The sequence below is a fragment of the Mesoplodon mirus genome (genome assembly GCF_964341445.2).
Source record: "Mesoplodon mirus genome assembly, chromosome: 6".
Lineage (NCBI taxonomy): Eukaryota > Metazoa > Chordata > Mammalia > Artiodactyla > Ziphiidae > Mesoplodon > Mesoplodon mirus.
This window is the reverse complement of record NC_138982.1, coordinates 35194254-35221713: the sequence shown is the minus strand read 5'-3', so window position 1 is coordinate 35221713 and position 27460 is coordinate 35194254. Positions and strand designations below refer to the sequence as shown.

Genomic DNA, 27460 nt, shown 5'->3' with positions numbered 1-27460 from the left:
TTTAAAAAATATTTATAAGACACATTTTTTATTTTCATAGAATGTCACTTAATAAATATTTTACCAGGATGATTGAGGATGCATCACAATGATAGAGGAAGAACTTGGGACAACTAAGGGACGGAAACAGTTTAAACTTGAATTTAAGCCTCAGTTCTGCAGACTTGTCCTCTGCACCAGATCTTGAAACCCGGCAGAGAAAGTGTCCTTACATGTACAGACCAAGTTTCTAATGTTGGCACGTAGCCAGGTCAGTATATGGAGGACCAGTGGCAGCGGTTCTTGATTACCTGAAGCAGAGGCTTCCTGAAAGTGAGGAAGATGACAGTGCAAGCCACCAGCAGGGTGAGGCAGCTGGGAAGAATGAGCACGAGGTACAGCAGGCCCATGTCCACCCGCTCCCACTTACAGACCTGAGGAACCCCTCCGGGCAGCTCCGTCAGGCGAATGATCTTGGAGGAGAGGTTGCAAGTGACCATGGCCAAGTCGGCGACAGTGTGCAGGCGCTGCAGGGCCCCCCAGTCCTCCACCCCACAGCAGTCATATGGATTCTGACTGAGGTAGATGGTCCGCAGACTTCCCACGAGCTGCTCAGACACAGCCCTCTGAGGAAGGGCCGTGAGCAAGTTTCTGCGGAGATCCAGGGTCTGCAGGGCCAGGCTGCCCCTGAACCTTGGGAAACTGGTCAAGGCATTTCCCGACAGATCCAAGTCCCTCAGATTCCCAAACCCAGAGAAGTCCAACTCCTTGAAGCTGGAACTGAGGCCCACGTTCCTGAGAGACAGGACCTGTAACGTGGGGGCAATGTCCCAGAGAGGGGCGATGCTCCCATTCAGAAGCCCCCAGTTGCCAGACAGGTCTAAGTGGGTGAGGGCCATGCCCTGGAACGAGCAGTCTTGTAGTGCCCCCAGACCACAGTCCTCCAGAGACAGGCTCCTCAAAGATGCCACGTTTCTGAAATCCACACAGCCCGGGGTGCCCCCGGGGTCTATGTCTCCCGGCCGGGGACAAAGTGAGATCTGATTGTGGCTCATGTCAATTGTAGCGAGGTTACTGGCATCGGCAAAAAGGCCAGTGGGGACACCCAGGAGCTGGTTGGAGCTCAGGTTGAAGGACCGGAGGCTCCTCAGGCAGCCAGGGAGCCCCGGAGCCAAGTGCAGCTCCGACAACTGGTTCTGGCTCAGGTCCAGCTCGGTGAGCGCTCCTGGCGGCTCGTGCTCCCGGATGTGGAGCGTCATCAGGCAATTCTGGTTGAGGTTCAGGTGGGAGAGGGAAGGCATTTTCTTCAGGAAACCGTCTGGCAGATACTGGAACTGGTTCTGGCTCATATCCAGGAAGCGTAGATCAGATAGGTCACTGGAAGAGAACTCTTCCCAGAGGTTGACGGTGCTGATGTTGGTCACGTTGCCGTCTATGAGGAGGAACTGGGCCACCATCTCCTGTGGCGACGAGGTGTTGTACAGGTCCCTGTAGAAGCCCATGTTGTTGTCCCGCAGCAGGAGGGTGTGCAACTTGCTGCATTGAGGCAGGAGGGGGAAAAACAGCAGCTGATTGTGAGAGAGGTCCAGCATTTCTAGCTCAAAGGTGGCCTCTCCCCCTGATGCCAGGAACCACTCCAGGACATTGTAGCTGACGTTGAGGGACCGCAGCTGGGTGAGGCCGAAGTCCACAATGCAAGGGAGGTTGTTATAGGCCAGGTTGAGGTGTCTCAGCTCGGGCAAGCCGTCGAAAGCACCACCCTCAATCTCAAAGATGTAGTTCCTCTGCAAATCCAGCTCCCTGAGGCGGCCCAGGCCCTCAAAGACAGAGTCATCCAGCCTCATGATGGTGTTCCTGGCCAGGGACACGGACTCCAGCGAAGAGAGGTTCTGTAGCATGAGGGCCGCCATGTCTTCCGTCAGGGAGTTCCCTGACAAGTCCAGCCTGCGCAGACCCCGCAGGCCGTGGAGAGCAGCTGCTGTCTCCTTGTAGCTCTCGGACAGGGAGTTGTCAGACAGCGCCAGGCTGCACAGGCGAGCCTGCTCCTGGAAGGCGCCGCGGCTGATGTGCTCCAGGTGGCAGCTGTGCAGACTGAGGCTCTCCAGGAGAGGGTAACGCTGCAGCGAGTGGTTCCACAGGGTCTTGAGAGGGTTGGCATCCAGGAGGAGTGTCTGGGAGGATGGCGGGAGATTGCTGGGCACTGAAGCAAGGTTCTGCCCTCGACAGTCAGCGACTCCATCCAGCTAGGTCCAAAAACACACGTCAGCAGGGCGGGGGCCTCTGAGGTGAGGGTTTATGTACAGAAACTTAGTTCACTCATCAGACTGTTCACTAAGGCTCCAGGCCTCACTCAACACACACAGCATATTAGAGAAGATCGGAGAACCTGTCCATCGGGTGCTGAGTGCTGATCATTGTATTGCAGTTTGGTTTTAACTACAGAGCGGGACTGAGGATCAGGTCTCTACTGGGGTTTGAATCCCACCTCTGCCATTTATTCCCTATGTGACCTTGAGCAAATAATTTAGTCTAAATCTATTGTTTCCTCAGAAAAATGGAGATAAAGTTAGCACCTACTTCAGAGGATTGTAGTGAGATTAGGCAGAGGCTGCATAGTGCCTGGCACACAGTGGACGCTATTAATGCAAATGGTCACTATTGCGTTGTTATCGCTATGATCATAACACTGTGTGTTTAACAGGGATGCTGCCCAAGAACCAGCAGCACTGTGGCATCTTCATTTTACCTGAAGGAACTTCGCCTGGGAGGCTCCTCTATGCTCTCGATTGATAAATACTACAGCTCAAGAGGACTTGAGAGCTCATCACCAGCCTGAATCATACAGAGAAGTAAAGGGGGTCTGGAGAGGACAGGTGAAGAGCCAGTGACAGAGCTGGGACCGGAGCCCAGAGCTCTTATTGGCCAATCCAGTGCTTTTCCTGAACGCCATTCTACCGCGACTGTGTGGCGAAGCTGCCAGGACGGATGGGTCTGGTCTCACACAAGCCTCAGGATACTTTCCTTCAGCCCACTTTCTACAAGATTGGCAAAAGCAATCATCCACAGGGTATCCCTTCGGTGTCCAGGAAGAAAGTTTTAAGTGATGAGATGGAAGAGCAATGGTGTTTCTTTCCACAGATTGGTCAGTACACCAAGGTCAGTGATTGCCTAAAATTGTGGGCTCAGTCCCACGGGGCAAGCGGAGTAGTGGAACACGGGAGAAAACTCCTGAGAGAGAGGAAGAAGCACAGGTTTGGAAAGATGACAGACTCAAGTCTGAATCTTGGCTCTGAGACTTATTAGCTTTGGTCTCTGGGCAAGGAATTAACCTCTTGGAGCCCCAAGTTCTTTAACTGATTATTAAAATGAAACTTCTTGTAATTAAAAATTGATACACTATAGAAATAATGAAAATTAAACTATTCAGTAACCTCAGCCTCTCCTTCAAAGAAACGTTGTTAACCTATTGTTACATCTCCTCTGGACTCTTTTCCAAAGACATTCTCTAACTTAAAAAAATTTTTCTTTGCAATATGGGTGGACCTAGAGATTATCATACTAAGTGAAGTAAGCTAGACAAAGACAAATATCATATATCGCTTATATGTGGAATCTTTAAAAAAAAAAAGGATACAAATGAACTTATATACAAAACATAAATAGACCCGCAGACGTAGAAAACAAACTTATGGTTACCATTAGGGAGGGATAAATCAGCAGTTTGGGATTAACATACACACACTACTGTATATAAAATAGATAACCAACAAGGACCTACTGTATAGCACAGGGAACTGTACTCAATATTTTGTAATAACCCATACAGGAAAATAATCTGAAAAAGAATATATATATATATACACACACACACATATGAATCATTTTGCTGTATACCTGAAACTAACACAACATTGTAAATCAACTATACTTCAATTTAAAAAATAAATTAAAAAATAAATTAAAAAACATTTTTAAATGAGACTGTACTCTACAAACCATTCAGTAATCGACTTCCTCCCCTCCCCCATTAATAATATGTGATAGATATATTGCCTTGGCAATAAAAATAAATTTGATCACATTCTTTTAGGCAACTGTATATTAGTTTATTGCATGAATAGCACAGTGGCTAAGAGCCAGATCCCTACAATCAGCCCATCTTGATTCTGCTTTTTATCAAATGGGTGAGCTTGGGCTGGTACCTAACCAGTTGGGACCTTCATTACACCACCTGTAAAATGTAAATTATACTTGTAATTTTCTCTTGGGTTTTTTTTTTTTTTGAGGATTCAGTGTGATTGTTTATGTAAAGCACTTAACATAGAACCTGTCACATAAATGCTTAATAAATGTTTGCTAGAACGATTATTAGCATGTTCTAGTTAATCTCCTATCATTGAGCATTTGAGTTATATCTAATTTCCAGATGAATGTTAGAATGAATTTGTCTAGTTCCTTCTACACCTCCCCCCCCAAAAAAAAAGTCTTTGGAGTGTTGATTGGGATTGCATTATAATCACAGAGTAATTTGGGGGAGAACTGACATCTTTATAAAATTGAATCTCCCCATACAGAAACAAGATGTATTTCTTTATTTGAGTAAGTGTTGTTCTTCCCCCTGTGGGGACTGGAAATGCTGTGGTTAGGGGCTTTCCTCAAGCTGTGAGACCCTGTTTCACCAGAGTTGCTGCAGTTGCTGGGGACATGTCTCTGCAATTCCTGCAGCCCCACTGACGTGTTGCAAAAAGTCCACGTGGCCATCAGAGCCCAAGAAAGCTTATCACATACACTTCGTGATAATGTTGCATGGCTAATGCAAGGAGGGGCTTTGGAGAGTAGCTGGACTTTCAAACTCTCAACCCTCAATTCAAAAGAGCACTGGAAAGCCACTCTTTGATCTCACTGGTAGCTGAGTCCCTACTCCTGCCCACCAGGCTGCAGAGGGTCAGGCAGGGAGTCTAGCCTGAACCCTGCAAGCTGTCAAAGAACTTGCACTTTATTCCCTCTTCTTCCTATGCCTGGTAACTCCTGAATCAGCTACTGTGGAGTTAATCTTTCATTGTCTCTGTAAGGGAATAACGGACGTCTGTATAGCAGAGACTAACAACATAATACCAGTAGATAAAACACATAGCGCTTACTACATACAAGGCACTGTTCTGAGTGCTTTACATACATTAACTCATCTAGTCATCATTGCAGCCCAGTGTTATGGTATTATTGGTTGGTACTATTATTACCTGCATATTTTACAGATGAGGAAACTGAAGCACAGATTGGCCCAATGTCACCAGCTAGTAAGTGATGGGGCTGGGATTTAAACCTGGTCTGGCTCATAACCCTTACCCCCTACCGGAGTCTACTTCAGCGCAGTGGTTAGAGGTGACTACAAGTGGTCAAGAACCACGACCAGCTGGGTTTTTAAGATTCATCAGCTTTAAGAACACATTTTTGAATGTTATTAACCCTGACATCCAATTTGTCTTCCCAGTGCCTAGTATATAACACGGCTCAAGGAATATTCATTAAATGTATGTTCCTCAACTTTTAATACTACTAAGTTATAGGCAAAGGAGAAAATTTCTAGAGAGTGCTCAGTTATTAGGAGCCAAGTCTGCTTCCACATATAGGCTGAAAGCCCTGGAGAGGGTGAACCGTAAAAGCTCAGGTATTGCTGGATTGCTGTAAGCCTGAGTGTGGTCAAGGACATTTCTGTGCAGGGCAGCATGGGCAGCGTGCTCTTCAGTACAGCTGGTTAAGCATTTGCCATGGGCTCACACACAGACTCTGAGTCAGGGCTTCTTCAACTTTAATATGCACGCCCCCAGAGATTCTGATACCATTAGTGGAGCTCCATCATCCAGATTCTTAACAAGGTGTTCTTGTTCCAGGTGGCTGACCTTGGCCTGTCTCTGGGATCACCTGTCCTTAGCAGGTATGAGAAAGGTGGGGCAGGGCCTTTCCCAGGCATCATCTTTACCTTTGATTAAAAAGCAGCTTGCACATGGCATCGTGGTAAGTAGGTACAGAGTGATTCAGACTTATTCATTCCCTCCCCTCCTTGACTGACAATCCATCAGCTTTCCAAATGGACCCAACCTCGTCAGGACAGGAGCAACAGACAACTTGGAGTGCCCAGGAAAACTCACCAATTCACAGCCCCCTTGGGAAGTGGCCATGACAATTCCACTTCGATTCCTCCATTCCACTGTCAAGAAGTGAAAACCCAGGCAGAGCCAAAGGGGCAGTAACTCCATCTCAAGTGCAGCACTGTGGACAGAGGGCAAGGAAGAAGCGGGTAAGAGTAGGACATCCCAGAGGGCTGCTACGCGCTCCCGGGAGAAAGAGCCAGTTCTCAGTATGTCCGCTGTTGGAGGCCCACGGCTACAGGGAGGTGGAAACCCACAGGTTATTCAAATACCTCAACTTAGCCAACACATTTAACCTCTCAACTGTCAACAAGAACTCATTTTCATTTTGCCTCTACCATTTAATGGGCAGGTGGCTGAACCTGAAACTCCCAAGAGTCCAGCAACAGAAGAGAGAAGCAAATCATTTGAGGAACTGGGTCTCAGGTCACCTAGAGTTTGCCATGTTTCATAGTTCTCTTGAAATGTTCCTCTCAAAGCTCAAATCTGCCATGCATCACCTGAGCTCAATAAACATTTGCTGAATGAATGAATAGTGAACTGGGATTGAAACATTAATTGTAGCCTCTGGTCTCATAGAGTTACTAATTGCTGTGTTGACATGAGGCTTTTAGAAAAGAGTAGACCTCACTGATTAACTCATTTGAATAGAGACCTTTGAAAAAAGGATTTTGATATTTTGCCTGCATAAGGGAAAAAGCTGAGGGAAAAATGAAAAAGCAATCTTCAGATATAATAAGGGTTATTGATGAAGTGTGGTTACCAGCTCTCTTACCTGGCCAGTGAGCACACAACTGGAGTCATGAGAAGGCATAAAATTATACATAGACCAATAGAATTTTAGAACTAAGAGAAACCATAATGGAAACGTAATATACTCTCCACTGCCACATTTTTACAGGGCCAAAGATAAAAAGGCCACAGATAGTAAGGGCTTATTCAAGGTTCCAGAGCGACTTAGTGGCAGGGCTGGAAGTAGCCCCCAGAACTCCCACCCCCGAGCTCTAGGATTAGTAGCCAGGGTCATTTCTCTCCCAGTAGGTGCTGTTGAATTGACTACCCTCTTGTTGGGAGAGTTTATAGCTCAGTGGCATCCCCTCCTAGCTCTGCATTCGTCAGAATCAGAGGCAAGAGCCTGGTCCCAGCATTTTGCCTGCCCCATCCTCTCCTTGACATCCCCCCAGGAAGGACCACAGGAAGGACCACAGGGTCTGCTCTTGAATTGTCTCCTGGGCCAGCAGTTCCAGTGCTAACATGAACTCCTCACCTATTCCATGGGACCCACAGACATTTCTGCCTGACGCATCTAGCCATCCTTAGCCCCTTCCTCTTTCCCTTTCTTCGAATAAGTTTACACATCTCTAAGGCTAATTTTAACTTTCTGGTCAGATTTGAATACTCACCAGTGAAAGACTAACAGAAAAGCTAAGTGAATCTAGGTAAGTCAGCTTTAACCTTCACTTCAGGTCAGGCCAGCTTTCCTTACCACAGAGGGAACCTCCAATTCAGAATTCAGCCATATTTGCCAGACACTGGGAGTCCCCTTCCCAGGCTCTCCTTCTACTTCTGCACCTGTGCAGGAATTATTACCTCATGGCACGTACAGGGCACAGATGGCAAAAACAGGGCCATATGGGCTCCTGTCCTCAGTGAACTCCCAATACACACACACACACACACACACACACACGGTAGGATCACTGCCCACCTTGAGATAAGGTTGCCAGACTTAGCAAATTACAAGATGCTGTTGGAATGCCAGATAAACAAAAAACAACTTCTTAGTGTAAATATGTCCCATGAAATATTTGGGACATACTTATACTAAAAAAAATTCATTATCTGTCCAACATTCAAATTTCACTGGGTTTGAATTGAGGAGAGAAAGATGGGAACCACGGACTTACTCCCTTCATCCTTCATCCCCTCTGTCAGGCTTGGGATGGTACAGGCTGCTGTGACCCTGAACCTTTTAGAACAGCCAACCCTGTATATTGATATTGAGTTTAGATGTGTTCAGGTCAAGAGTGCAGACTGGAATGCTAGATGGGTCTGGTGTCAGTTATGCCCAGAGTGTAATTTTAATTTCTGGGTCAACAAGAAAATTTTTGCGAATTTAAAGCATATTTTCTCCTTTCTCCTAAACTCAGTCAACCAGCCCAGAGAGACTCTTGCTGTGCCCTCTGGGCACTCCATCTCTCATGAGGCAGCCTGAGAAAATTATGGGATTTGGAACCAGACAGACCAGGATTTGAATTCTGGCTCCAGTATTTGTTATTTGTCCTTAAGCAATTCACATAAATTCTCTGAGACTCAGATAATCCTGTTATAAAACAGAGATAATAATAACTACTCAGAATTTTTATGAGAATCAAATAGTATATACATAAGTGCTTCAACTATGAAGGTACTTAATAACAATTATTATTTCTGAGTTCTTAACACCAGTGAGCTGGATGAATGATTGTTACTCCTATGTGTAATCTCCAAGGTAATTTAACAGCCACAGAAAAAAGGGAAAAGAATGAATAATTTGGTGGAAGAATGAGTAAATCATTTTACCAACTAAGTGTGTGAAAGTTACGTGGGAAGGTTGGACTACAAATTCTGCATGAATAAATTCCAGAAAAAACGTATTTGAATAGAAAAAAAAGGCTAATCCCAGTAACAGATGACTATGCTGGTTGAGAGCAGTTTGTCCTCAGAGCCATAGTTTACCCTGCCCCACCCAGCTCTGGTTTGCGGGGACTGATTTCTGAAGGCTCTGGGTGTCAGCTGGCCTCTGGCTGGTTTGGTCAATGGGGAGCACTACTGGGAGGTTAGAGAAGTCCTTGAGTTTCTTCTGGTGACGCCCAGGCTCTGGTAGTCCTCCCAGTATCCTCCCCCTACCTAGGGGAGGTGGCAGCTTCCCAAAGTTGCTAATCTCTGGATTAACTGTCTGTTCTCCGGTTGGTTTCTCAGCCTCTTCCATCATGTGTAGCCAATTTCCTGCACTAAATTTCCTCTGTTTTAAATAATCTCTGTGTTTCTGTTTCCTGGTTGGAGCCTGACTGATACAATGATGTAAGTGAGAATGGGCTTGGAACAATACAAAACAAAAAGGTATGTAATGACTCTGAAAAGCAATAAGAGACTTTCAAAATAATAACCGTTTAGGTTGAGAAACACTCTTCCTGGGGTGTGTGGCTGCAGAAGCCTTCCTCAGAGCCACGGCATGGTGAGTACAAGATAAACAGTTGGGATGCCAAGTCTCATAGGAAGAATCCCACGAACCCTCTCCTGTGTGCACAGGACTGCTTCCCTCCACCCACACTTACCCTCAGCTGGGTGAGGACCACTCAACAGTGTCTCCAGGTGTATGAGAGCGTCTATGCTTGAGTGTGCTTTTTAAAAAGTAACCATCCCACTTTACTCCTATCTGTCTGATATCTTCTGAAAAATACATCCATTTTTTAAGCCAAATGTTTCTCATCTTAGATACATTTTTGGCGGAGAAAGTGAAGTGAATGAAGAACAATTATGATGGAGAGCACACATGACAGTATGACATTAACAATTTAAATGGGGGTAACCTGGAACCTCCCCTTGTTATAATTAAAAGGGTTTGGACCAAGGGTGCCTATTTCATGGGCTGTGAACCACTGTGGGAGCCACAGAGTAACACAAAAGAACTGCAAATCAACCCATGTTCCAAGTAGGGTCTGAAAAAGTACCATGTTTCCTCCTGGTCTGGGTGACCACTGGGAAAATAACCCATAGAAGACCTGAGATCCTGACATGAGAAGCAGATGGCATTAACAGAATCTGCTTGTATCTGTTCTTCTTAAACCAGATAACGAGGTTGAAGAGTTCTTTCCAAGTGTGGAAGCAGAAAATAGTAAGTCCCATTCTTTTTTTTTTTTTTTTTTTGCGGTACGCGGGCCTTTCACTGTTGTGGCCTCTCCCGTTGCAGAGCACAGGGTCCGGACGCGCAGGCTCAGCGGCCATGGCTCACGGGCCCAGCCGCTCCGCGGCATGTGGGATCTTCCCGGACCGGGGCACGAACCCGTGTCCCCTGCATCGGCAGGCGGACTCTCAACCACTGCGCCACCAGGGAAGCCCTGACAAACACACATGTACACTATTTTTTTTCACATGGATGTAGGTTTTCCTGTATTAATATTCCTTATTAATATTTTTTAAAAATATGAATATCCCTTATTCTTTTAAGGGTTATTAATTTCAAGTAGCTTTCTGTTGTCATGGAATGTCTTTATCAGAGGATAGTAAAACACAACCCTCAGGGAGGGGCTGGTCTACAGGTATTTTTGTCCATAAAAAGGTATCCTCACACTCAAAGTTTGGGAATACTAAGGAGTAACTCTGACCTGAGTTTTTTTTTTTTTTTTTTTAAACCCACATTTGTTTATTTATTTATTTTTGGCTATGTTGGTTCTTCACTTCTGTGCGAGGGCTTTCTCTAGCCGTGGCAAGCGGGGGGTCACTCTTCATCGCGGTGCGCGGGCCTCTCACTATCGAGGCCTCTCTTGTTGCTGGAGCACAGGCTCCAGACGCGCAGGCTCAGTAGCCGTGGCTCACGGGCCCAGCCGCTCCGCGGCACGTGGGATCTTCCCAGACCAGGGCTCGAACCCGTGTCCCCTGCATTAGCAGGCAGACTCTCAACCACTGCGCCACCAGGGAAGCCCTGACCTGAGTTTTGGTTTTGCTTTGTTGGTATTTTCTGATTCATTTTCAGGAACGGATGCTGGATTTCCAGTATTCGGGGGCACCTGAACATCACCTCCTCACTCCCTCTCACCGCCCCACCTTCTCCAGTTGCTGCTGCTACTACAGCAGCTGCCTCCAGAGCTGGGACCGCAACCTCTTTGCTAATGGCACCATTAGCAAGTGCTAAGAGCGTTATCCATACATTAGCATGTAACTGAGAACGTTCTCTGCAAAATAACCAGATAAGCTTAAGAAGCTTTAGAGAAAGAGGTCTTGCAGGTGAAAGTGGAGAACTCTCAGTGTTAGAAACAAATATTTATAGACTGGTTGTGGGTGGGGCGGGGGGAAGGGATGAGGGGCAGAATCTCTAGAAGCAGAGTTTGCACAAGTGTGGAGTGTAAACGTGTGATGGTGACATCGCTGAACACAAAAAGCACGGGTGCTAGGTAGAGGACTCCACAGAAAGGGAGTTCACGTTTGTTTAAAAATAAAAGAGCAGATCCCACTGGGGATCCTGGGAGAGAGGGAAGGGCAGCTGGTCACAGACCACAGAAAACAGATAATAAAGAACAGAAACCCCAGTCTGTGACCACTTCAAATAATTCCTGCTACCAAGAAGTATTTGAATGCCTCAGGCAAGCAGCTCTGGTCTCTGATTCTTAGTAAAAAAGAAAAAAAAAAGAGTGATCTCAACTGTCACCAAATGGTTATACTTAGCATCTCCCATGATGAGACCACCTGCATCCTGAGTCTCCAGGTGTGGTGCCTTGGGAAACACAAAGTCCCATTTTGGTAGTACCCTTGCCAAAAATTGTTTCCCCTGAACCAGTCATAATGAAAGATTCAGACTGTAAGATGTCCTACAGGACAACTGGCTTGGACTCTTCAAAAAAAAGTCAGTCTTGAAAAACAAAGAAAGGCAGGGGAGGGGAGAGGTCTGATTACAAGTGACTAAAAAACATAATAACCAAATCCCATGCATGTACCTTGAGTTGATTTTGGATTTTAAAAAATCTCTAAAAGAAAAATTTGAGACAATTGGGGAAATTTACATGTGTACTAAGTGATGTCTTTTTAGGTGATATTATGTACAAATGATATTACCAGATTATTGCTAATTTTCTTAGGTATGATAATGATGTTGTGGTTATGCAGATAAGTGCCTTATTGTTAGGAAATGCATGCTGAAATATTTAGGGGTGAAATTTCATGATGTCTACAATTTATGTAACCTTCTTTCAAATGGCTCAACAAAGATAGAGAGTGAGAAGGACAGAGAGAGAGAGAGAGAGAGAGAATTAAAGCTAATTATTACCAACTGACAAATTTAGCATTGTACTTTCTTTTAACTGTCCTGTAAATTTGAACTTTTTCAAAATTAAAAAATAATGGGAAAAATAAAATAAATGTTAGAGTTCCTAAAGGGACAGGGATTATGGTAATCTTTTGTCCCTAAATTTCCAGGAATGTACATTTTTCAAACTTTCTTCTCAGAAAGGTACTCAGGAAACAGTTGTTAAATTTAAAATGCATTACACATAAACCTTTAAAATATCCTGAAAATTCTAACATTTTGACATTCAAACTAGAGCCTCCAGACAGCATCTCTCACACCTGAAAGGGGCACGGAAGTGTTAGATCACATGGCCTGACTGTGGTTCAGGAAACACGGTTGATGTACTACTGTAATTTCCACTGTCCAGGTCAATTGCTCTGTCCACCAGACCCACAGTTCCTCTGGAGGGGCAGCCCTCAGGAGAAGCTTATGACATCATCACTACCTGGACCTCCACCAAGCTGACAGAGCCTTCAGGAAGCACCTGACCAGGGGAGGTCACTCCTTACTTGTGGCCGTCATCCTATGACTGATCTCAGTGCAGTGAGACAAGGGAGAGAATTAGGTAATTAGCAGTGGAAATTGGAGCCAAGAGGCACAGAGAGAGGAGGTGGAGTTGAATTTTTGAGGGATTTGCCATGAGAAAGCAAAAGCAGAAGCTAGACGACAAGGCATATGGAAAGAAAAGAATGAGATAGTCAACAGAGGGCAAAGATCAGAGAAGATGGACTAGGAAGAATGACAAGAGGGTGGACTGCGAAGGCTGGGAGAGAGGGTGGGGAGAATGGGCTCAAGGCTGCCTCTCTGGTTCCTGGTGGTTCTTGGAAAATGGCTGGGTTCATTTCCAAGCTCCATGGTTTTTCATGATAGCACCTCACCACCATCACCACCCCCATAGGCTGGCCCCAAAGTTGCATCTTAGCAACAAAAAGAACCTAACTAAAACAGGACTTGTGCTCTTTAATAAGCTTGAACACAGAGACAAAATAGAACGTAATATTTCAAAAGAGCACATTCAAGCATTATGATGCTACCTGAAAATTAGAGAAAGTAGCTGAAATCTGAATGCAAGAATGTATTTTTCAAAGTGCACCCTATAGGCAAGAATCACAAGGGATGGTAAAACTAAAGAGTGAAAATTTGTTGGGAAACAAGCTATTAATATAGTCTTAAAGTATCTTATTAATATAAGTTACTTGTTAATTTTACAAAGGTGAAAATAATGGCTTTATAGTGGAAAAACTGGCAAATGCCTCCTTAACCAAATGATCAAAATACTATAGGGGCCTTACTGGAGTACTTAGTAAAATTTGAATACAGACAACATTTGAAATGATAGTATTATATCAATGTTAATTTACAGATTTTGATCACTGTGCTGTGGTTATGTAAGACTGTCTTTGCTCTTACGAAATACACACTGAATTATTTAGAGGTAAAGGGTGTGATGTCTGCAACATTACTAAAGTTCCAATTTATCCTCATCCTCACCAACACTTGTCATTTTCTGTCGTTTTTATTATAGCCATCCTAGCAGGTGTGAAGTGCTATCTCTTTGTTGCTTTGATTTGCATTTCCCTGATGACTAGTAATGTTGCACATTTTTCATGTGTTTATTGGCCATTTCTATATCTTCTTTGGAGAAATGTACAAAATGTGTACTTTCGCATCCAAAGATTTTTAAATTTTGATTTTGGAATTACATGTAAAAGAAAATGCAGAATAGTTATAAAAGTAAAGAACCAGTTGTATTTTTGGTCAAACATTCCTATATTTTGCAAAGAATATTGACTCATTAAAAAAGAACTTGCAAATTGAGGATTGGAACAAGAGAGCATTTAGAACTGAGATGTGTGAATTCAGACCTCATAATTTGCTTCTCTGGCTTCCTCTCTTAATAATGAATTTGTTAACAGAAATAGACTCACGTAGAAAATAAACGTATGGTTACCATAAGAGGAAAAGGGTGGGGGAGGGATACATTAGGAGTTTAGGATTAACAAACACACACTACTATATATAAAGTAGATAGCCAACAAGGACCTACTGCGTAGCACAGGGAACTGTATTCAGTATCTTGTAATAACCTATAATGGAAAAGAACATGAAAAAGAATAGATAGATAGGTATGTGTATAACTGAACCACTTTGCTGTACACATGAAACTAACACAACAGAGTTAATCAACTATACTTCAAGTTTTAAAAAATAATAAATTTGTTAAAATATAGGCAATACAACGGCTTTTGAGTGCCCCCCTGAAATTGTCTCATATCCTGCAGATAGGAGAGAGCAAATTGGCACACTTTTTCTGAAGGACAATTTAACACGATTTATCAAAGACCTTGAAAACATTATTTTATACAATAATTCCACTTCTAGGGATTTATACTTAGGAATTACAGTGTAGGTAAAAATATTTTTACAGAAATATTCATTGCTGTATTCAGTGATAATACAGCAAATATTCAGTGACAATAATAAAAAGGTGGAAATCATCTAAAATTCCAACAATGAAAGGATTGGCTAAATACATTATGATACAGTTATACAATAGGTATAATGTGTGGCAATTAAAAATGCTTCAGTAGCAATATATTCAACACAGAAAGATGTCAGGAACCTGCTCACTAAACAGGGAGCTGCCACCCCAGGTGTGTTTAAGCACAGGCAGGTGGACAGCCTCCCAGGGATGAGGATACTATAATGATGACAAAAACTATTTTGTGAACTTTGTTATAAAAGTTGTCTTAATACAGTAATAACCTTGCAACACAGGCATTATGATTCCCATTTTACTGGGGAGGATATTGAGGCCGAGAAGTTGGGTGATGTACTCAAGATAAGAGCCAGGCTTTGAACCTGTTCCATGTGTCCCCTTACCCTGGGCTCTTCCTTTACCTTTGCAGCCACCTTTCCAGGGTCTGGGCTAAGAATATGCAACCCCAGATCTAAAACCCTTGGACTCTGAAAAGTAAAAGTAGTGTCTATAATAAAACTTATTTTAGTTATTAGTCAGTGATATTTTTTCTTCCATTGACTCCAAACATAATCCTTTTAAGCACACTCACAATCAACTCAATTCTAAGTAATTATAAGAAATTCTCTATTTCAGTGATATTTATTAGGCTCTGATTATGACATATATTTTAATTTTTAACTAATAATAGATTGTTTCTATTCTTTAAAAGCTTGTCTTAATATAGTAACTGAAGTTGATGGCTGGCAAATTAGAAAATACAAAGAAGAAAAGATACAGATGTGGACAAAGTAAATATCAGGTGCAATTCTCCCCACTGCTGAGATGCTGACATGTATGTACCCTTTCAAGTATATTCTACACACATGCAGATGCATGCATATTCTTTTAACAAATATACTACACATTCTGTTTTATATTTTCCCTATTGTACTATTGGGGCCCCTTTGCATTTGCTTCCAGGACTTGGATCCCCCTTTAAGCCTGGACAAATAAATGAGGAGTTGCATCATTTGAATTTGTTGGAATGCTCCTTGAATATGTGGTCCTAAGAATTTATGTGAGGAAGGACAGTTCTGTGGCAGGTGACTCTTAGCAACTGCACTTTCATTCAAATTTTGTAACTGACCACCCTTTTGAGAAGAACTGCAGCATTCTGAAGGGACTATCCACCAGTATTTCGGAGGTGAGAACACTCAGGCCAGAGAAATGAAGTGACATGGACAAGGTGCCACAGAGAATGCAATGCAATGGTTTCCAAGCACCGGTTTAAAATCCAGATCTCTTTTTCCTATTTGGAGCCTAGCACACCTGGTCAGCCAGGCTCCACAAAGGCTCTTGTGAGAAAAGTCTTTGTCTGGGAAAGGTTGGGGCTCTGCCTCCACCTGGAGGGAGGCTGGAGGCCACAGCAGCTCTTCCTCCTTTGGGCTCTTCCTATAGCAACGCCAGGCAGCCAGGGTGTGAAGCGCTGCCTGAGTGCTACCCTGCTGACTTCGTCTCCTCGGGGCTACAAATGAGTCAACCAGGTTCCCTGTGTGGTCAAGGTCAGCCCTTTAGAACCAACAGAAGTCAAGTCACTCTGTCCCGTTCCATAGACAAAGGCTGCATCTGGCCACAGGTCTTAAAAGATGCAAATCTGCTCCCACGGGGGTGATAACACCTTGTTCTTATGCGGCTGGTGGTGTCTCCTTTGTATAGAGAGACACACATACTCTCTGTGGATAGGCACCCAACCAATAACGCATTCGTTTCAAACTTGTCATTTCTGTTCAGTATCATAGGTTTGTTCTCTCTGATCATTTCACTCCTGTGGTGGCTCTGGTTGACAATAACAGCTGCCTTGCTGATCTCACAGGGTTGTGTCAAGACTCAATGAGAGGGCTTTCCTGGTGGCACAGGGGTTAAGAACCCACCTGCCAATGCAGGGGATACGGGCTCAAGCCCTGGTCCAGGAAGATCCACATGCCGCGGAGCAACTAAGCCCGTGTGCCACAACTTCAAGCTTGCGCTCTAGAGCCCACAAGCCACAACTGCTGAGCCCACGTGCCTAGAACCCCTGCTCTGCAACAAGAGAAGCCACCGCGGGCTTCCCTGGTGGCGCAGTGGTTGAGAGTCCGCCTGCCGATGCAGGGGACACGGGTTCGTGCCCCGATCCCGGAAGATCCCACATGCCGCGGAGCGGCTGGGCCCGCGAGCCATGGCCACGGAGCCTGTGTGTCCGGAGCCTGTGCTCCGCAACGGGAGAGGCCACAGCAGTGAGAGGCCCGCGTACAGCAAAAAAAAAAAAAAAAGAGAAGCCACCGCAATGAGAAGCCCGTGCACCACAACGAAGAGTAACCCTCACTCGCCGCAACTAGAAAAAGCCCACGCGCAGCAATGAAGACCCAATGCAGCCAAAAATAAAATAAATAAGACAGTGAATTTAAAAAAAAAAAGACTGAATGAGAGAATGTGTGTGAAAAGGCTTTGTCAATAAGGAAATGTTGTGGACTACACTAATAAGATAAGGTAGTGTCAGGTTAAAGGGAAGGCAGAGTTCCTCTGTGCAAACAGGGAGGTGGTGTTAACTAAGACAGAGGAACTGCAGTACCTTCTCCCTTCCATGTGTGAGCCTTGGGATATTCAGAGGAGACAACACCCAGAGTCTGTGGGAGATTATGGATGGAAGGGGTTATAGGTGATAACCGAGATTTATTGCCCAGAGTGGAAATGTATCACTCCCACCCAACCAGCCGACCCTGGTTCCCTTGAGAAAGAGGGCAACTGAGGAATGAAATGATATAGATTCCTGATAACTGACCAGCTCGACTGGGATAGTAGTCCAGCTCCCAGATTGCCTTCTAGGCTCTTAACTGCAGTATCTAATGTTTATTGAGGCTCACTTTGGGGTAAGTGCTAGGCCAGGTGCTCTACATATAATAATCCTCACAAAATCCTAGCAAGTAAATGTTATCACCCTCATCTTACATTGGTAAATTGAGGCTCACAAAGGTTTGGGCCACGTAGCTAGAGATGTCAGAGCTGTAATTCAAACTTAGTCTGTGAAGCCAGCAAAACTCAGTGTCAGTTCCACAAGCCCCAGCCATCCTGGGATACTGGCTATCCCTGACTCAATCACACACTGTTTCCTCTGTGGGAAAGGTCCTTTTTCTGGTATTCTCCAACTGCTGAACTCTTATTCATCCTTCAAGGCCCAGGACATGTGTCACCTCCTCATCATATCCTCATAGTTCAGATGCACAATAATTCAATAATCCAAATAACATGATACTATAGTATAGATAGTTATAATGCCTATGGAAGTCTTACATTTTAAAAAATATTTTATTTTTATGTTTATGAAAAGAATGTGAGTGGTGGTTGGGTGTTAATAGTAATTTGACTTTTCCCCCAATTTTCATTACGAAAATTTTTAACATACAGCAAAGTTGAAAAAATTTAACAGTGATCACTGGTATACCCACTACCTAGATTCTACTATTAATATTTTACTATATTTGTTTTTAGTCACATATCTATCCATCTACCTATCCTTCTATCCATCCTTCAAGCTATCTTATTTTTTGATGCATTTCAAAATAGATTAGATTCATACGTACACCTCCCCCTAAATACTTCAGAATGCATATCAAGTGATTTTTTAAAAATTAATTTATTTATTTATTTTTGGCTGCTTTGGGTCTTTGTTGCTGTGCGGTCTTTCTCTAGTTGTGGTGACTGGGGGCTACTCTTTGTTGCGGTGCGCAGGCTTCTCATTACAGTGGCTTCTCTTGTTGCAGGGCATGGGCTCTAGGCGCGTGGGCTTCCATAGTTGTGACACACGGGCTCAGTAGCTGTGGCTTGCGGGCTCTACAACACAGGCTCAGTAGCTGTTGTGCATGGGCTTAGTTGCTCCGCAGCATGTAGGATCTTCCCAGACCAGGGCTCAAACCCATGTCCCCTGCACTGGCAGGTGGATTCTTAACCACTGCGCCACCAGGGAAGTCCCTGCATATCAAGTGACTTAACCTTAAAAAAAAAAGTTCCTACTTTTTCAATCTTCTGGATCAATTTAATTAATTTAATCTCAATTTAATTGAGATTGCAAAGTCAGCTATTTTATTTGGAAAAAAAAAAAACTTCTGTCTTGTAAGAAGAAAAAAAAAAAGATTTGATAATCACTGCCTTAGTGTTCTCAGCCAGAATTAGCAGGAAAGCAGCTCATACTAAAGAGTGAATGATATCCTCTTTAATGAACTGCTCTTTAATAGGTATTTATATAGGTAATAATGAAAAATAATAAAACGTTCATGGTGTAGTTTCAAAACAGTAGGAGAGATAATTTTACCCTTTTAAAAATCCTTCAAATTATACTAGCAAGGTGGGCTACCTGTTATAAGGCTAATTTTTTTTCTCTCTCTAACACTTCTTTTTTTATTTTTTTTATTTTTTGTGGTACGCGGGCCTCTCACTGTTGTGGCCTCTCCCGTTGCAGAGCACAGGCTCCGGACGCGCAGGCTCAGCGGCCATGGCTCACGGGCCCAGCCGCTCTGCGGCATGTGGCATCTTCCCAGACCAGGGCACGAACCCGTGTCCCCTGCATCGGCAGGCAGACTCTCAACCACTGCGCCACCAGGGAAGCCCTTCTCTAACACTTATTTGAGTTCACAGAGGAATGGGAGTAATGTGATATTTTTAACGCCCTCCCCCAAATAATGATTTTTAGGGAGTTGTTGGATAAAGCCAAAACAACTGGATTATAATTTAATGCTACTGGTTAACGATAATAATAATAATAATAGCACTTGAGGTTGAAAAGGCTTCTTATAGATATTTGATCTCATGTAATACTTGCAACAGTTCTACATAGTAGGAATTATTACCTCCATTTATTATTGTGGTAAAATATACATATAATTTACCATTTTAACCCTTTTTGAGAGTACAATTCAGTAGAATTAAATACATTCACACTGTTGTGCAATCTCACCATTATCCTTCTCTAGAAGTTTTCCATTATCCCAAACTGAAATTCTTTCCCATCAAACAATAACTTCCCATTCTTCCCTCCCCTCAGCTCCTGGTAACCACTATTCCTTTTCTATACATTTGCCTATTCTAGGTACCACATATAAGTGGAATCATATAATATCTGTCCTTTTCTGCCTGGATTATTTCATTTAGGATGATGGTTTCAAGGTCCCTCTATGTTATAGCATGCATCAGAAATTCATTCCTTTTTATGACTGAATAATATATAGACCACATTTTGTTTCTCCATTCATCCATCAACGGGCATTTGGGTTGTTTCTACCTTTTGGCCATTGTGAATAATACTGTTAGGAACATTGGTGCACAAATATCTATGTTAGAGTCCTTGCTTATTGTCCCCATTTTACAGATAAGAAATCCAAGCTTCAAAAAGGCCAAAGTGAATATCTTAAGTCTCATGGCTTATAGAAAGTGAAGCCAAAACCAGAGCTGAGTTCTGGCCCAGGTAGGAGGTGCTGGATGCGCACCTGTATGGGAGGAATATATGTTGGGTGAATGTTCAGCTGGGTTGCACAGGTAAGTAGTTGTTGGTAAACAGGTATCCCATGAGCCCCACCCCAGCTGCCTGGCCCCTCTCTTGTAACTCCCAGTTCCCTCTCCCCCACGATCCAGTAACCAAGGAGGTAACATCTGACCCAGCAGGGGCCCCCAGGACCCTGCTTCTAAGGACAATGTCCATTCTGTTTGGTCAGTGCCCGTTCCATGTGGTGTTTGATATCCTGAATAGCACCCCTGAGTGTTCAGAGGGCTATGGTCCTCTCTGGGGATGAGGTACCCTGTCAATGCCATGGGGTGTACCTATGACAAAGATGAGGGCCTTTGGAGGTTCTGTAAAAAGAGCTAGAAAGCCTAGAAAAAAATGGGGATTTAGAAGGAAATAAGAAGACAGTAACATTAGTGAAAATGGAAACTTCAGTTTAGGGACCCGAGGAAGGGCATAAGAACCTAGAAAAAGAAAAAGGCCATCAGGAGAGTCCCACGAGGAAGTCTCAGGGTGTCAGGCTGGGCAGTGATAGGGAGACCATTAACATGTCTGAGGGTGAAGGAGGTGGCCCAGGGCCAGGCATAGAAAGACCCACTTGCCATGTACCCTGCAGGCTGAGGAAGAGAGCTCAGCCTTTTCCTTTGGTGGGACCACTGAGGGGAGACACTGGAAAGGCAGGAGAGACCTGAGAGATCATGGCTGGGCCTAACAAGGAGCAAAAATAGAGACGATCAGGAGGGGCCAGTGTCCAGCCTGGCATCTAAAATAGAATGATATGAAGTTATTGGGGAGTATGATGTGCACCCCAAGATGAGCCCTGAGGAGCATTGTGGGTGCTGGGTTGCCTCAGACATTTAGGTCCTGCTTAAGAGAGCCAGGGTGGAAAGACAGAGAGCCCCAAGTGCTACCTTGTGAAGAAAAATCCCCTGCCGATTCTTTCCTTTCCTGGAGAGGCCAACAGAAAGTTTCTTGGGGCACACAGCACAGCACTTGAGCAAGGCAGCCTTGTGGGCTGAGGTTGGAGGTGGGGAGTCCCTGTGTCCTCACAGGGTTTTGTGGCCACGTTTAGCCATCACTGGCACCAGCCCTGCTCGTCATGCCCACCTCGCTAGTGAGAACCACTACAGGGTTCTATTTCCTCTTTTATGCCCTTTTTTCAGCCTGAAATCACTCATGCATGAAAATGAGAAAACACGTGCGGTTTGGTCTCAGCCTCTGACTCCATGCACTCTGGAAATCAGTTGGTTTTTCCTACCCACGTTCATTTCTCCTTCTGGTAACAGCTCCTCAATTCCCCTTTGAGGAGACCACCCCTTCCTTTCTTTTCTCTCTTCCTTTTATTTTAAAAAATGTTTTATTTGTGGTAAAACACACTAACATAAAATTTACCACCTTAACCATTTTTAAGTGTAGAAATCATTAGTGTTAAGTATATTTACAATGTTGTGCGACCAACCCCCTTCCTTTCTTAAAAAGTCTGTTTTCTTTTGGGTCTGGCTCAACTCATGGCTCCAAGATGAGCACTATGATCAAGGCTGGGCCCATCAGAGCCTCCTAATTCCTTAACCACAGTGATTGGTTTATAACAGGTACAGCACAGATGCCAAGGCCATGAGAATCAATCTAAACATTTTTGCTAGGAATATTAGAAAAGAGGCTTTCCTCTCCCTGCTTCAGATACCAAACTGGTAGGAATTAAGCTTAGAGCTCCAGGCAGCCATCTTTGTCAACAACTTTAGGATCTGCCTGATAATGAAGCCTACACAAAGGAAAGCAAAGGTGAGGAATGGAGATAGATGGATGCCTGGCAATGTTTGAGCACCCAGATCCAGCCGTGCCTGAAGCTATTCCCCATAGACTTTTTGGTCATTTGAAACAATAAATCCTCTTTTTTTTTCCCCCCTGAAACCAAGCCCAGTTAGGTTTTTGTCATGTGAAACTAAACAACCCCTAAACTCAAGTTGACAGTTGCTTGTGAGGCTTGATAAAATCAGTGTCCTTTTTCCCTCTCCTCACCTCTCTGAGCTTTCAGAGATCAGCATCTAACCTAGCCCAGAACCCCCCACATGTTGAACACATAACATTCGTTTGATGATGAGGTTGAGAAGAATAATTTTGGGGGAAACGAGAATAATAAAGACATACTTGTCACTAATGTGCAGGTACATCAGTGAGCTTCCCTGACCATACATGCATGTCCTAGAAAGATAATGTTTTTCAGTCACAGGTGAAAGCCCACCCTCCCCTAACGTATGTGGTTATAGTGTGGATCTGAGCGTGATGTGAGGTACACCTAGGGCTCCATCCAGGAACCCAGCTCACACTTTGTGACGTGGATGCACACTACAGCCGGGACACACATTGCAATCAGCGCCAGCATCACTCTTTCGAAAGGATCAGAAAGACTCGAGACAAACAGGTCGAGGTACTCCTAACACAGTCCCCGGGACAATTACCAGGAGCCTGCTCTCTGTTTGGGAGCCTCCCGTTCTTGGATGATGGGTTTAAGGACTCTATGGGATCAGGTTCACATGGGTTTTCATGAAGTTCCCATGAGGGCACCCATTAGATGAGATCATCCTCTTTGTGAAAGAGGTTTTGATTTTTGTTGAACCTAAAGACGGGAGTTGGGCTTCCCTGGTGGCACAGTGGTTGAGAGTCCGCCTGCCGATGCAGGGGACACGGGTTCGTGCCCCAGTCCGGGAAGATCCCACATGCCGCGGAGCGGCTGGGCCCGTGAGCCACGGCCGCTGAGCCTGCGCGTCCGGAGCCTGTGCTCCGCAACGGGAGAGGCCACAACAGTGAGAGGCCCACATACCGCAAAACAGAAAAAAAAAACAAAAAAAAAACGGGAGTTGAGGTTACCCCCCACCCCCGGGGCCCATGATTCTATAATCCCCTCTAGGAACTCTCAGACATACATGTACAAACCTATGTGGTATGCGAGGAAAATAAATGCCTCAGGGCTATAAAACCCAGTAAACCATCAACCTCCACAGAAAGAGTCTGTGCAGCACAGCCAGTAGGTGATGGGGACACAGGAGACCTCAGAAGGCCAACTCTACAAGCTCTGAATGATTCTGCTGTCCAGACTCCTAATAGGCTGTTCCCGTCATGGAAGAAACTTCCCATGGAGTCCCTTCACTCCCTGCTGGAAGTGCGCCACCCTGGACCAGCCCTATCCAGGGGCTCCATTCCTAGGACCTTGCCTCAGCCTCCTGGAGTCCCAGCCACCGTTGGACACGTGGTCACCTCCCCTCAGGGGTGCGGTGAGCTGGCAGCCCATTCTGAGGGCGGCACACAGCCCGCTCGGTGGCTCCTTACTTCCGTCAGCTCCTGAGGGCAGGGGGATATATGCTGAATCCTCCAGAATCCAGCCCACATGGAGAAGCTGCGTGGGCTACAGAAGAACACTGTACAAGGTGATCCGAGGCCTGGACTCTAGTCTCCAGGCTGTGGGTTCAAGTAACAGAACCTGGGGAATCTCCCAAGGACACCCACTCTGTGGGGAAGGGGCTTTGTCTGTCTTCTTCACAGCTCTAGCCCCACCCCACACCTTGAACTCCACCTCGCCTGCACATGGAAGATATCCATAAATATGTTGTTGTTAATGAGTTGCAGGGTCTTCATCTATGAAATCGTGGTTCTCAGTCCACGTTGTTGGGCAGGAAAGGCAGGCTGAGTGTTCACAGAGCAGTCTCACTACATCCAGCCATCCAGCCCAGGGAGGGATCATTACTGTTCCCGTTTCTCAAGCGAAGAAACTGAGGCTCAGGAATTCCCCCCACAGAGCCAGGAATCAAACCCAGGTCTGACTCTGAAGCCCTGACTGTTTCCACTACACCACGCCACCTCTAAGTCTCCCAGAGGGAGGTATTTCCTCCTCCACCCAGAGCTGTAGCCCCCAAACAGAACTGGTGGAGCTTGGATGCAGCAAGCCACAACTTCCCCGTCAGCCCCGAGCTGTGGGCCACGGACGCTGACCTCCTGCCTTCCCACTCTTCCGAGCCGCCCGCCTCTTGAGGGACCGCGGCTGCCCCTCAGGAAATACTCACGGCTCCCGCAGGCCCAGGCGGCTCCGCGGGGCGCATCCTCTCCCGGGGCTCTTGGCCTCCTCCTCGACAGCAGCCGAACGCGGGGTTGAACTGCCTGCTCTCTCTGGGGCATCAGATTATTTTAGCACTTGCGGAAGGAACTGACGGAAACTGAAGTCACATGGAGAACGAGCAGCTCAGCAACTCAGCACTCACAGAGAGCAGGCATCTTAGAGGGAACTGCCGCCGCGGGTGGGTGGCAGGGGGGATGGGAGAGGGCGGGCAGGAGGGCGGGAGACAGTGGCCTCCGGACTACCTACTGGATTAGTCGCGAAAGAGGTCACATATTTTTATGGTCTCCTAGCAGTGCTAACCAAGGCTCCCCAGGGCTTCTGGCCTTCGAGATTTTGAGGGGGTAGGGAACTGGGGGCCCTGCCTACGAGCTCTGCTGACCCAGAAACTCTTCTTCAAGGTTATGTCCAAGGGTCAAGCTAAGGCAAACTTGAGAATGGGTAGGATACACGTTTCCCAATTGGGAGAGAGTCATCCACTCAGCTAGTCTTTACTTGACTCCAGCAAATCAGAAAAAGAAATAGAAATTGCTTTGTGGTGCCATGAACTGCTTGATCATAGACAGCATGGATGAATTTTTTTGTACCCGATGTGTACAAAATTCCCTGCTAACTCTTGCCAAGAATGCAAAAGGATAATTGAATTCATAATAGCCACCATCAAAGAGGTGTGCCAGGCACTACACTAAGCGCTTTTTATGCATTATCTCATAGTTCCTCTTCTCCAAAAGCTTACCATCTAGGACTGCCCTGGTGGCACAGTGGTTAAGACTCAGCCTGTCAATGCAGGGGACACGGGTTCGAGCCGTGGTTGGGGAAGATCCCACATGCTTAGGAGCAACGAACCTCAAGGGCCACAACCACTGAGCCTGCATGCCACAACTACTGAAGCCCACGCGCCTAGAGCCCGTGCTCCACAACAAGAGAAGCCACCGCAATGAGAAGCCTGCGCACGGCAACAAAGGGTAGACCCTGCTTGCTGCAGTTAGAGAACGCCCAGGCGCAGCAACGACGACCCAACACAGCCAAAAATAAATAAATAAATAAATAAATATTTAATTAAAAAAATAAAAACAAACAAACAACAAAAAACCCCAAAAGCTTACCATCTAGTGGAGAAGGCAAAATATTTACAGTGTCTGCTGCATTCGGAAAGAGTAATGCAAACAAGCATACTGCGTGAGTCAGAGCTAGGATCTCCAGTTCTGCTCTTTCCCATCAGATCTGGAGAGTTGAAGCGTCCTCGCGGGCTCGCTCGCATCTCTTGTAGCCTGTAGATTTGTGATTCTGTATTGCATTATTATCATTAGCATGTTCATCCTAAGAGAACAAGAGCAAGTCCTTCCTGCCCCAAACATCCAGTAAATTGTCTCTGCTCCCTAAAATATTCATTCATAACGGTAATAATGATAACACCAATGGAAAAAAACTAAACAAAAGTCAAATTGTCACAAACAAAGGTTGTCTTTCAGGCCTTTTCTTCTCATGGTATACACATTTTCTACTCTCGTGTCTTTTGTGTCTACCAATTTGTTGATTATTCCCAAACTGTAATTTCTAGCTCCAACATTCTCTCCCAAGAGAGAAGATCCAAACATATTTTTAACTGTCCACTGGTCAATGTCACAGAGTGGCCAGAACACAATGTGTCCTAAACTTAACTCATCCTTTGGCCTAGCTGGTCTCTCCCCGTATTTGGCTGTCACTATTTACGGCATGCCTCCAGCCCTCCCATACTCCACCTCTCATATTCCCTGCTGATTCTAACTCAGAAACGTTTCTTGAATCCGAACCTACTGTTAATTCTTGATGCCACTGCCCTGGATCTAGACCTCATCAACTCATGTCTGGATCATTTCAGTAGCCTCCTTAAACCGGGCTCCCTGCCTCCAGAGATTCCACCCAGAAGCCATGGGCATCCTTCTAAAATATATATTGAGTCATCTCACTCCCTGCTTACAGCCCTTTCATGGCTTGCCACTGCCTCTTACATGGATCAGCAGTTTAAAACCAGGTTCAGCAGGTTCAGGGTTCCTAAGGACTGTCTGGTGGGACTCCAGGCATCACATCCCCTCCTTATCCCAAGAAATTCCACTTGTAAATGTTTGATTATTGTTATTATTATTATTATTTTAACATTTATTTATTTATTTGGATGTGTCAGGTCTTAGTTGGGGCTTGCAGACTCCTTAGTTGTGGCATGCGAACTCTTAGTTGTGGCACGCATGTGGGACCTAGTTCCTGGACCAGGGATCGAACCCAGACCCCCTGCTTTGGGAGCAGGAGTCTCAGCCTCTGCGCCACCAGGGAAGTCCCCACTTTTAAATGTCTTATACATTAAGGTTCTCCTACAGAATTCCTTTTTTTTTTTTTAACATCTTTATTGGAGTATAATTGCTTTACAATGGTGTGTTAGTTTCTGCTGTATAACAAAGTGAGTCAGCTATATGTATACATATAACCCTATATCTCCCCCCTCTTGTATCTCCCTCCCACCCTCCCTAACCCACCCCTCTAGGTGGACACAAAACACCGAGCTGATCTCCCTGTGCTATGTGGCTGCTTCCCACTAGCTATCGATTTTACATGTGGTAGTGTATATATGTCCATGCCACTCTCTCACTTCGTCCCAGCTTACCCTTCCCCCTCCCCGGGTCCTCAAGTCCGTTCTCTACATCTGCGTCTTTATTCCTGTCCTGCCCCTAGGTTCTTCAGAACCATTTCTTTTTTTAGATTCCATATATATGTGTTAGCATACGGTATTTATTTTTCTCTTTCTGACTTACTTCACTCTGTATGACAGACTCTAGGTCCATCCACCTCACTACAAATAACTCAATTTCATTTACTTTTATGATTGAGTAATATTCCATTGTATATAGGTGCCACATCTTCTTTATCCATCATCCGTTGATGGACACTTAGGTTGCTTCCATCTCCTGGCTACTGTAAATAGAGCTGCAATGAACATTGGGGTGCATGTGTCTTTTTGAATTATGGTTTTCTCTGGGTATATGCCCAGTAGTGGGATTGCTGGGTCATATGATAGTTCTTTTTAGTTTTTTAAGGAACCTCCATACCGTTCTCCATAGTGGCTGTACCAATTCACATCCCCACCAACAGTGCAAGAGGGTTCCCTTTTCTCCACACCCTCTCCAGCATCTATTGTTTCTAGATTTTTTGATGATGG

At 45.0% G+C, this 27460-nt stretch overlaps 1 protein-coding gene across 1 annotated transcript; it reads right to left on the bottom strand.

The window, feature by feature from the left end:
• Positions 1–24322, bottom strand: NRROS (negative regulator of reactive oxygen species). Its single transcript, XM_082624869.1, has 3 exons — positions 24221–24322; positions 6129–6249; positions 1–2222 (listed from the first exon to the last, which is right to left on the bottom strand). The coding sequence occupies exons 2-3, from the start codon at positions 6234–6236 to the stop codon at positions 252–254; spliced, it is 2079 nt and encodes a 692-aa protein (XP_082480995.1). The 5' UTR covers positions 6237–6249; positions 24221–24322; the 3' UTR covers positions 1–251.
• Positions 24323–27460: the final 3138 nt, after the last annotated feature.